Source organism: Cariama cristata, unplaced genomic scaffold (assembly GCF_000690535.1).
Source record: "Cariama cristata isolate BGI_N322 unplaced genomic scaffold, ASM69053v1 scaffold6742, whole genome shotgun sequence".
NCBI lineage: Eukaryota > Metazoa > Chordata > Aves > Cariamiformes > Cariamidae > Cariama > Cariama cristata.
This window is the reverse complement of record NW_009604431.1, coordinates 138,413-150,525: the sequence shown is the minus strand read 5'-3', so window position 1 is coordinate 150,525 and position 12,113 is coordinate 138,413. Positions and strand designations below refer to the sequence as shown.

Genomic DNA, 12,113 nt, shown 5'->3' with positions numbered 1-12,113 from the left:
CCCTCACCTCCTTAAGTAACCTGGCCTAAAAGAAGTAGGCAAGAGCTACAGAAGAGTCTTTTCTCTCCACAAATTTCCCAACAAGACAGACAATTTCTAAAATTCTGTCCACTCTTTTATCTGATAATCTTAAAATAAAGTACCCGAACTATCAAAATGGGCACCATGACTGAATCCTTAATGTCAGCCAGGGAGAGTGTTGTCATGTTCGTCAGATTCCTCCTGTTATTGCAAATACCTGGATGTTGCACCAGCCTTGCAAAGTCTATGGGCTCTCTGAGGTACTCTGGTTTAGCTTCACTTTTCAGCTGCTGGCCCTCTGTGGGGATTATTTTTTTTTTTTTGGTCAGGATTAGATACTCTGCTAAACTTTGCCTTACGGACTTTTTAATAGTAAATGGTGAGCACCTGCTCCTTTCTTGATTTTACCAGCCTCAGACTGGTCAGAAAACATGTATTCCTGAGACAAGAGAAACAGTTCTCTGAGGATCCCTCCTACAGCCTGCTCCACCTTCCACACCTCCCTTGTCAGAATTCGTGATGCACCCTAAAATCTCAATCTGAACCAAAACAGAAATAGAAGTTTCTCAGACACGGGCACAACGTTTTGGGTTACTGGGTTCTCCATTTGCTGTATGTTCACACCAGACGTCTGGTCCCAGGTGCCTGTCCTGGGACTACTGCTAGATCCATTTCTCTCAGAGGCGGCTGACAGCCAGGCTGTGGGCAGGCCTCCTCCAGCGCCATGCTCGGCAGCCCTTACTGTGTAGGAAACTCCCGCAAGAGTTCCCCTTGGGCAGGCAAGGTGATAGAGGCCTGGAGATCGGTCCTCCCTTTTTCTTTCCTAGAGTTATTCAAGAAGTAGTTGTTTTTCAGCTGTTTTGGGGGGAGTCAGACATTTCCTACCTCTTTCTCCACCTCAGCTAGACGCTCCTCAGTGTTGTTTAGTTAGAGTTGTGTTTTGTTGAGTTTGGTGTCTTGTTTTTTTCCCGTGTGGGCAGATGTCATCTTCTATAATCTTGGTGCTACCACAGCCCTTCAACCCCAAGTCAGACTTTCCCTGGGGAATGGCTCAGGAAACATCAGTTCAGCTTCTGCAGAAGCTAACAAGTCAGGCCAGGTTAGCCACTTTCAGACGAGTTTTCTCAGCTTTGGGACAAGTAGCCAAGGCTGCTTGTCTGATTCTTTTTTTTTGCCAGACACAATGGGAATGTTATCTTGTGTCACTTTACAACTTCAATCAGAAGAGTATTGAGGGTAGATTCCTAATCCTAAAATCATTGATGACAAAAGTCATTTTCATTCAGCGAAAAGCTGTGTAAGGCCAGAACTGAGACTCTCTATTGTGCATTTTCCTGATACGCGTGTGTAGAAGGGGAAGACAGGTCGTGAGTACTGTGAGTGTATAGTGTCACCTCCTGCAGTTCTCAAGTGGTCCTTTCATATCGCACATCTGGGCATGTTAGCAGCCAAACCTGTGCAAGAGCCATTCACCTGAGTATCTGGTGCTGCACAGCTTTCTGCTAGAAAATGGAGAAGTTGTGCATCATTTTTATATCATAATTTGATATCACTGCATTGTGTTTAAAAGATCTAGATGTTAGCGTTTAAGACGAATCAATGTATGCCCTAAGTTGGAGAGAATTTGTTCTTTTTGTCTTGGTTTACTCAAAAGTTTTGACTTTGTGGAAGGGTTCTGAAAGCGGGAAAACATATATCTACCTTGACAAGTATATGAATGAAAGTGGGGAAACATCTACTAGCAAGCAACTCAACTCCCCCCAGCCTCCAAGAAAAGGAAAATAAATAAAATTTTGTTGAAATAGAAGGTCTTTCAAAGTTATTTTGTCCACAATACTTTTGGTTGTTGATCGGGGTGCTGTAGATCTCTGTTTTCCTCCAGCCTACAGGGAGCTGCTATTATCTTCCCTGATTTGTGCATTGCTTAGGCTGCCAGGTCATAGGGTACCCATGCATAAGTTCTATGTATTATCACTCCCTTATCTTAAATCAGTAATAACTCTTGGCACCTTGGTGTCTACAACCTTCCCCCAACGCACACCTTCGGTGTTTAGCTATCAAATATCCCTCCCCTTCTCTCTTCATGCTTTCCCTTTCAGGCAGTGAGGAAGGTGGGGCATGGAAAAGCCACTTGCTCCTCAGCAAGTGCCTCCCTAAAGTTTGCAGAGGTACGTCGTGAGTCACTGCGAGCTGTTCCCTCTCATGCTGAAGTGACATCCGTATCTGACTTGTATGCAGCTGGGAGCACGATGGGATCATACTGGAGTGCTCGTGAGGTAAGAGTGGGGAAATTCAGACCATAATTCACTAGAAGCTGAAGATTGCCTGAGATGGGTTTGTGATTGGGATTCTGGTGCCTAGAAGAGGACTTCGGAACTGTTGGTCCAAATTCATGTATGTATGTACTTATTTATGTCAGGCTGACCGATAGCTTTGCTGTTCCTGGCTGCCTTGTGGAGGCACTTGTGGTGGTGGTGGGGAAGTTCAGCTGCAGTGAGCGATTGACGTTGGAGACTAGGAAGCAGTCTGAGGTGCCTCACAGCGGCTTGCTGTGAATTTGGGCTGAATCTGTGGTTTGGTGCAAGCATTACGTAGGTCGGGCTCTTCCACAGCACAGCATCTGCCAGCTACGAGTGTTGTCACAGGCTGTGCCCACGTAGCTGTGCTGCCCGCCTGGTAGTGCTGTATACAGGAAAGTCACTGACTAAAAACCATGATTAATCATGGACGCAGAGATGGTCCTAGTTTGACATTTGTGCATAACTGACACCTGAGAAAATCTTAATCTGCCTTTGTCCATAATCTCTGAGACTATTTTTTTTATTATTCCTTTTTTTGTGGAACATAACCAGATGGGGAAAGACCTAAAACCGCCTGTTGGGCTCGATGAGTCGCATGCTCTGTTCTCTCCTCAGCTCTGACATTAACCTGCTGTTTGACTATAAGCAAGTTCTTAAATCATTCTGTGCCCTGCTTCATCTGCTCAAAAATGGAGATTATAGAGCTTCTCTCCATAACACGAATGTGTGTTAGCATAAGTGTACATTGGTGCTTGGAGATCTGGAATGTGGGATCCCCATGGCTTAACAAATAAAAAGCAGGAAGATCAAAGAAACACTGATGATCTAAAGGTTCATCTTTTTGAAAGGAGGGGAGAGTAATGAAGAGAGCCTGGCAATGGTCTTTGTGCAGAAACTACATGTACAAAACAAGGAATGGGGCTGTCCTCTCTCCTCGTCCCCCTGCCCTTGGCCACTGAAGCACCCTCATGAGAAAGGGTAAAAGCAGAGGCTTCTTGGTGACAGGAATATTGTTCCAGCCAGAACCTGAATCTAGATGGAAGACATTAAAACATGCCTTTTTTGTTTTGGAGTGAGACATAAAATATGGACCAAGGCCAGCTTATTGTAACTCAAGAGTGATAGAAAAGTTTGCATCCAAAGTCTCAGCTGGGTCAATTCCTAACTGGAAAAAGAGGAGGAGTGACATAACCCCCTAAGGGATTTAATGGAGTCACATTGCTAGCAGAGAGTGGGAGAGGGATTAGCTGATGACTTCCCATGAAACAGTAGCTAAAGTTTCAGGTACTAAAATCTGCAAGAGTTAATAATTTGTTTGGGTTGTGTCTAGTTATTTGTCTTTCCTTCTGACCTTGACACTTCAGCTAATGATCCTTTTTGCAATTATCCAGCATCTGGTTTGGGTGGGGAAGTTTCATTAACATCTCTTCTTAAGTTGTTTTCTTTTGTGCAGATTCTGCTGCATTTGTACTGGTGGTACCTCACCAAAGAGTTTCATTTCCCTCTGGGGTCCTGCTTCTTCTGAACATAACTAAGACAATGAAACCTACAGCATCATGATTATCTGTTCTATGATGGATTGTTTCTGTTTCCTAACAGTTCTTCGTATCCCCTCATTCTCCTCTTCCTGACCACACTAGCTGAACACCTCACAACCTTTCACGTATTTGCTCTTGGCCATTTCTGGGAGCAGTTCCTGACAAAGATTTTAAATGGAAAGTTGGACTTTTTACTACATAATATTGTCTGCTTTCAATGTGAAATTTCAACTCTTCAAGAAAATTGAAAACTTATTTTGGGTTGTTTTTTTTTTTTGGTTTTTTTTTTTTTTTTTTTTTTGTTGTGTGTCTTACCGATGTTTAATGGGGGGATTTCTCATGCACACTCATTCTTTGCTAGCTTTTTTTACCAGCTTAATTATTGAAAAAGATTTCTTTTAAATTAAAATATCCTGTCATGTAATGCAAGCATTAATTTTATTTAAAACCATTTTACTGTGCTATTCACTCTACTATTATTTCTCCCATCAATAACCTACATAGAGGAATATTTCATCTTTTTCTGCCTCTTTTTTAAACTCTACATAGACATAGTTTTAAATTCCAAAGCAGTGCAAGTAGTTCATCTTCCAACTTTGTTGCATGGCTTTGAAAATTGCAGTATGCACTTATGGGAGGGCATGTTTATGAAGCATAAGCAATTTAATACTCATGCAGGTAATAACTTTGTCATTTTCCTGCAGAATGAAGAATGCCCGTGCTGCTTACTTTCTGTAAAAATCATAAGAATGAGAAATCTGAGAAAGGCAGATCTGTGTGAGTATCACAGTCTTTCCTTGCGGTTCCCAGTAGTTCAGTTCTGAAAGCAGAAAGTATAAACAAGCACCGTAACTTGTATTTGTGCATAAAATGTCACCATGGTTTCAAATATTGATGCATATTTGGATTTGGACTATTCTTAGAATAGACTTTTGTATAAACAATATCTTCCAGTTTACAGAATGTTGCTGTTGTTAGTGGAAATATCAAACTGTGGTATACTGTAAAGTATCTTAATGGCTAGCAAGGTTCAGAGCCAGTTTTGCTGAATAATTTCAGCTGTTAATACTCAGTTGCAGTTTTTGATGTGCTGTGATGCAGGCTGCACCTCTGCTTCCGAACAAAAATGCCTGCACTGATGTTGAGTAGTTACTGTGGGGTCACATAGGAGCTTTGGTATCATCTTCTGTACCTGCCTGTTTTTTGCAGATGGTAGAAATACATACAGGCATCTCTGAATTTCTATTTGCTTGGGAAAAAAAAAAAAAAGAAAAGGAATATAATATAGCTTATTGTCAAATAACTTTTTTTCTATGAAGTGTTTACTGAAATGTATTTGAAATACCAGGCTTTCAAGGCAAAACCAATACTATTGAAATGTTTCTGGGGACTTGGTGGAATGGGTGGAAGCGAAGAGAGGGAATCTCAGCAGTTACTTAGGTAGGAGAAAGCGAGCTGAAGGTCAACTCAAATATCTGCCTCACAGAGAAAGAACAAGGCAGAATGCAATGGAAAGGAAATGAATATGTACCTTTTCATATTAAGTAAGATCAAGTGAACTCAGCATCAATATTTGCCTCCATAGAGGTTACTATTCAATTCTTGCTTTTCTACTGTTAAGCCTAGCACAGGAATATTGTCTTTTCTTGAAAGCAGCACATCTTCAGAGAAAAATGGAAGGGTGGTTCAGTTCCCTCTCTGTCTCTTTAATCTCAGCTAAGCTGTTTTCTGGCTTAAATGATACCAGCCCAGGGGAATGCCTAAATTGCCCTGACAGCCAACAGCATCAAGATAACCACCTACAGAGCTGACAACCCGATAATCTGCTTTTGGCCTTTAAATCAGGGATGTTTATTTCTTTCTCAGCATTTTATAATGAATGGAAATGGCAGCCTTTACATTCTTAAGGATCAAAGAACTTCCAGAAATCCACAGTTTTATCTTTATTAGGCTTTATCCTGCATCTTCATTTTGAGCAGAGCTTTGACTGACTGATTGCAGGTATGAAACTGTATCAATGGAGATGTGCTTGCAAAGCCAGACGTGGAGGCAAGCCTTTGCTGGCAAGAGTCAAAAGAAGCAGTGCTAAGTGTCAGGGTCTGACAGAAGCAGCCACATCCATTTCCCATCCCTGTTGCCTTTCTTTATCGTGCAACAGAGCACCACATTTTATTTTCCCTCTGAGAATCAGGAGCAAGTTACCTGTGGCACAGCAGAAAACCAGTGAGGTTTTATCTGCACTGTACTTGTATGCTTTCTCAGAGTGCTTGATTTTAGTGGACCTATGCCAGGTAATGTGATACACGTCACAAGAAATGAGACTATATCAAAAAGCATTACATTGAATTAGAAAAACAGTTTGAGAGGATAGTAGGAACTTTTATGTGTTGACCTTTCCATTCTTAACAAAAAAGTTCTGCAGAGAGTCTTTAATACCTAAAAAATGAGAAGTCCCGTTGAAAACCTTTGCTATGGAAGAGAGAGGTATTGGCATGTACAGCAAAGTTCACTTTCTAGTTTATACCAAGTTCGGAGTGGTTTAGGCTGAAGTGCATTTATGGGTGGTGAGACAAGTGGAGACTGAAAGAAAATTGGGGAATCCTAATCTATGCATTTCATTGCACATGAATATAGCTGCTTGAATGTAGCAACAATGATTTAAGAAGAAAGTAAAGATAACTAGTTAGGCCTACATATCTGTATTTTTGTAGATATTTACTTTCCTAAAATTAGTCTTTGCTCAAAATTATTTTTTTTAATATTTTTTTGTGGGAATGTATTTGTCATGTAATTCATGTATGTACTCAAATATTTATAAATATTTGAAATATATTTAGCTCAAAATATATCTTAGGAGAAGGAGAATCAGTTGTATTTCTCAGTCACAATTATTTGTTTTAGTCCTTATTTCTGTACAACTTAAAGTTGTTAAGAGAAACAAAGATGAGGACAGAGAGCTGAAAGATGGCACAGAAATAATTCAAACTGCAAAGAGCCCTCAGTGCTTTGCTGGAGTCAGTTTGATTAGACCAAGCTGTGGTTTTTGGAAAACCAGCTGTCAAAGATCAGCATGCTTTGCTTTTCCTCAGCTGTGGTACTGTGGACACTGTGTGTCCTTCTTGTGCAGGGGGACCGCTACCCACAACCCCACACTGTCTGTGCCTCCTTAGATCTTGCACACATCATACAATATAGAACTTGGGTTTTTTATTATATGGCAGCTATGGCAATCATCTATAATCATGATCTCCTGACCTTTTCCCTTTGTGTCAGTCAAAAGAATGTATTTGTACATGGTGTGAACATAATAACAAGAATCAGGCTACTAATGTGTGTTGAAATCTGATATCATAGAATCATTGAATGGTTTAGTTGGAAGGGACCTTAAAGACCATCTGGTTCCAACCTCCCTGCCATGGGCAGGGACACCTTCCACCAGACCAGGTTGCTGAAAGCCCCATCCAACCTGGCCTTGAACACTTCCAGGGATGGGGCATCCACAACTTCTCTGGGCAAGCTCTTCCAGTCCCTCACCACCCTCACCGGCAAGAATTTCTACCTGACATCTAATCTAAATCTTCCAGTTTAAAGCCAGTAATGAATAAGGCTTACTCATGAATCGGAAGGATTTGCTCCTACATTATATAAGTTATCAGGCAACTGCAATCCGAGTAGTACATACAATTCCCAAGACACTGCTGTTTCAATTTCTGGGCAAGTTTGAGGTTGACTAAATTTTGCCTGCAAAAGTCATGAGAATAGTGATACCAGACCGGTCCAAAGGTTCATCCAGGTCGACAGTATGTCCCCAGAGCTGACCTATGATAAATGCTTTTGGGCAGGGAAAACACCAAGGCACGCTTTTCCTTTCCCCACACCCCTAAGAGATCTATGGTTCATGAGGTCTGTGGCTCAGAGATCTGGCTCCTGAGTCAAAAGTAGTGTTTGCATTTTATCGCCGTACCCCAAATACTAGGCACTTGGATGCTACTAAGGGCTTTTATTTTGATCTCTTTCAGCTCACTTTGCACTGAACAGGAACCCAGATGCTCTTTCTTGCTGTCATGGGAAAACACCAAGCCCAGTTTCAGGGTGTTATTCTTTGGGAAGGTCTATATACTTATATTACTAATTAAATAGTTACAGATATTTCTTTTTTCTCTTCTTTGCCTTGCATGGGCAGCAGAAATGCCTACTTGAGAAAAGCTGACCCTTTTCAGGCTGGCCTGAGAAGGCCTTTTCTGCACATTAGTTGGGGTTAGTTTTTACATGAAGACACCTGCCTCCTTGTATTTATTCCAAAACCAGCAGAAAACTCATCATTAACAGCTGCATGACTGCAGCTGTCTCCTGCTTTAAAACTGCTGAAGATTTGTGGCTGTCACAAACCTTCATAAATGTATCCACCATTCCTGCAAAATCTGGATTCGTTGCTTGGATGGTGCTGTTCCTCTGCAACTGTACAGGATGGTATGAGGAGATTTTAGAGAGGAGTGTTTAATTGCCCATAGTCTCAACATTGGTCATCCAACCAGGCTGGCTTGAGGCATAGGCAAAGTAGGCAGCCATGAGCAGCATCAGGAGCAAGAGTCACAAGCGGTGGTGACTAGGCTCTCCTTGTTCCTGCATCCCCACTGCAGTGCACAAGGACATAAGCACGACTGAGCTGGATCAGACCAAAGGTGTCTCCTGCCCCGTGTTTGAGAGTGGCCAGGGGCAGGTGCTTAGGCAGGAGTGTGAGAGTAGGGCAAAAGTATATAATGCTCTCTGCACAGTATGATCTCCCAGCATTTGATCACTTCAGAGCCAGTAACTTCCCAGGCCATACAGTTTTTCTATGAATGCAGAAACACCTCCAGTCTCCTCTTGAACCTATATAAACTCTATGCATCAGCAACAGTCTTTGTCCAGCCCCTGGTTTCCATGTCACCAAACCTTTTGCTGCAGTCTCAATGCCTCATCCTTGTAGTGGCAAAAATCAGATTTGCCTTCACTGCTGAAAGGCTCTGAAATTTTTCTGCCATCCAGTGTCTTCCCATGATGATCTCTTACTTTCTATGTCAGTTGATGTAGTGGAGATTGACTTTCAGAAGACTTCCCATGTGTGGGAAGGGACTGACTGTTGCAAAACTCTTGTTTGTTAAGGGCTGGTCCACCAGCCAAGTTCACTAGAAGAAGGCATAGCTTTCATCTTCAACTCCGCCCCCCCCTCCATTTCTTCACAGATCCCCTTGAAGCCACCTTTGTGCGTGGCTGTGCATTTCCACCATTTAACCATGGGAGACTTTCTTTCTGGAGAGACTGCTCTGTTGGCCAAGTACCACTGCATTTCACCTGCCGTGTGCTGATTATAACAAGAACTAGACCCACGCTGTGTAAATTCCCCAGAGTAGATCTTGTTTCCAGCGTGGCTGCCCAGACCTGCCTGGCTGTGCCCGGTCCCGTCGGAGCACACCCCTGCTCCCTGTTCCCAGAGGCTGCAGTCGCAGCAGGGCACGGACTGCCCTGCACCGCTGGAAAATCTGGTTTAGCATGGCCCTTTTCTCAGTGGCAGAGCTCACTGGTCTTCCAGGAGGGAATATAAGTATCTTCCACACTGCAAATGGATACCTATGGGAGAGAAACCTGTTTGTTTTATGGACTACTAGTGAAATGTAAAGTAACATTTTCTACAGACATGTATTTCACAGAAGTATTTCCTTCAGGAGACAAAAAAAGGTCTTTAAAAATATTGGATTGCCCTACTTTGTATTTAGCAAAGTCCAAGGCTCCACAAAGATTTTTCTGGAATGGCCTGCAACTACTTTTTTTTTTTGCTTTACAACAAGCTAATCTCAATCAGCATTCTCATTAGATAAAACCTTATGCTTATCTTTAACTATAGTATTAAATCTTATTCTTGTTATATCTGGGCCTTATTGCTCTGTAATTTCATAGCAAACTCCCAAACCGCCCATTGATTTTAAAAATTGGAAAGCAGTATTACTGATGTTTTTCCTTATATCACCTAAATCCTGTGTAATGCCATCATAATAACAAATCCCCTTTCATTGCCATGTTCTCCAAAGGAAACTGTTGTGTGTGGAAGGGACCGCTTGAAGACGTGCGCACAACAAGCTGTGTACACTTCTTCTTCGTACCTTTTGCGCTGCCTGTAGCACGGACGCGAGGGAGCAGTAGCGAAGAGGGCAGGCAGGATGGGCAGTACCCACAGGCAGCTGCCTGGGCTGGCCAGCGCTGATGGCGTGTTTGCTTTTTGGGTGAAATCACTTCCCTGTCAAAATGGATGTGGTCACTGACTTTTGCTACAGTTGAGAGAAATCCTGGGCCGTGATCCTTTGAAAAAGGGCACTGGTGTCTTTGTAAGGCATCTCATCTAAGTTCCTGATGCCGCTGGGTGGTCAGACAGGCTGCGTTTGTGTTAACGGAGAGAAATCCTAAAAGCACCTCAGGACAAATGCTTGGCAATAGGAATTTGCACAAGGACAGAGAATTAGTTACATGGACAGCTGCCAAGTTGCAACAAGGCCTGTAAACAAGGATTTCCTCACTGGTTAAGAAACCGAAACAGGTATAAAAGCAACTGTTAATCACCAGAAGCTCTTCCATGTGATGTCATACCCTGAAGTGGGGCTTTTCTTACTGTAATTGTAAGCTAGTAAGATCAAGAGCTAATTGCATAACTACTAAGGTAACCGTCAAAATGGAGCCCTGGTCCTGACTGTTGTTCATAATAACAAAGTCATAACCACAATTAATAATATGAGTAACAAATTAATGGATAATCTCAGTGAATATGATGTGAATCAACTTCATGGTTGCAGTTGTTAATAACCTCTGCTCCTTTCCGTTCAGTCTTCTGTTTGGTTTTATTCCACTTGTGTTACCCAACTCTGCTCCCACACTTCCTCACTTCATTGCTACCATCTAAACATGTGCAAAAACCTAGTTTTGCTCAGATCACCCATTTTGTGTCCTCTAGTCTAAGAGATTATTTTGAGGTTTTTCCCTTTCTGAAGTCTTTATTGTTGGCAGAAATGCCATGATGGAGTGTATTGTATAGAGGGTAGTGTGTACTGTATTGTATACATGGAAAGAAGTGTGGAGATGAAAAGCCTGTGCTGTGCCTTCATAGCATCATGAGCTGTCACTAAAAAGGACAATGCTATGCATAATCAAGGAGCTCATTAATATGTTATCTGTTTAGGGATCTTGGTCAGGGAATCTCCTTACAGCTGTGGAAATGAGTGCATTAAGCAGTGTGACTGATACCTGTAACCAGTGATCCATTCTTTCCCGTACCCTCTGAGCAGAGACCTGTTTTGTTTTGTGCATCTGTGCTCTCTTAGTGCTCTTTCACACGTGTCTAGGTGAGTGCTGCTGAGGTGAGCTGTATGCTAAAAGCACAATGTGATAAGGCCTGTGGTAGGTCTTGGTCCCCATGGAGGTTTACTCTGAAGACTTAGCGCGGTGCCAGGGAAAGCCTTGCCCACGGGTGAGATTCACAGAGCTTGCGGACCTTTATCAGCGATGGTCTCTGGAGAGGAGCTTCAGGCAACCATTTTTGCTGAACGCAGGACATTGATTACCTTGTAGATAAGGACCAAGAACCCAGACATGATTTGCTATTATGTGGGAGGCCAATGTAAAGTAGAAAGGCTAGATTTAACATGGATATGATAGTCTGCATTGCTGAAAAGACGGGTGAGAGTGTCCATGTGAGACTATGGCTTCTGTCCCAGGTGCTTTGTATGGCTGTATCCTCAGCAGGAGCCAATAAAGTAGTGCTGCAGTAGTAGCCAGTGAAGGTTAAAAGTAATGTTCACTCACAAATGTTGGTGCTTGCATCATTTTCTGCTATTAAATTATGAATCTTTTTGAGTGTCTGCCTGGCAGAGGTACTCAACTTTTCCTACTTGTTCAGGACCAATCTTGACTACCCTTTTTTAAAGAGTTGCCTTTCAGTTAAAGAAGGAAAGCTAGACAAAATAGGTCTTGGTTATAAATGTTCCTTGTAAGTCAGATATATCTATTCTTGATGCTTTCATTCATTCTTACTCACAGGAAAGTTGCTGTAGACTGCTAGATCAGCTGGGAGTCCTGGAAGACTCCAGCCAGAATATGAGCTCATTTAATTTCACTGTGAAAATAGGATTAATTGTAGTCCTGTGATAAAAGACAGTCTGGAGGCTGTGTTTTTATCTGTGGCTTACTCTGATTTGAAAGAAACTGATGGTGACATCGTCGTAGAAAA

At 42.2% G+C, this 12,113-nt stretch overlaps 1 protein-coding gene across 1 annotated transcript in view; it reads left to right on the top strand.

The window, feature by feature from the left end:
* The first annotated feature begins 2,270 nt into the window (after positions 1–2,270).
* The window catches only part of LOC104158047 (cytosolic phospholipase A2 epsilon-like), a 34,030-nt gene continuing 24,187 nt past the window's right edge, over positions 2,271–12,113 (top strand). The window contains exons 1-2 of the mRNA XM_009695608.1: positions 2,271–2,297; positions 4,564–4,636. Coding sequence (XP_009693910.1) covers positions 2,271–2,297; positions 4,564–4,636 — 100 coding nt within the window. The remainder of the gene's footprint in view (positions 2,298–4,563; positions 4,637–12,113) is intronic.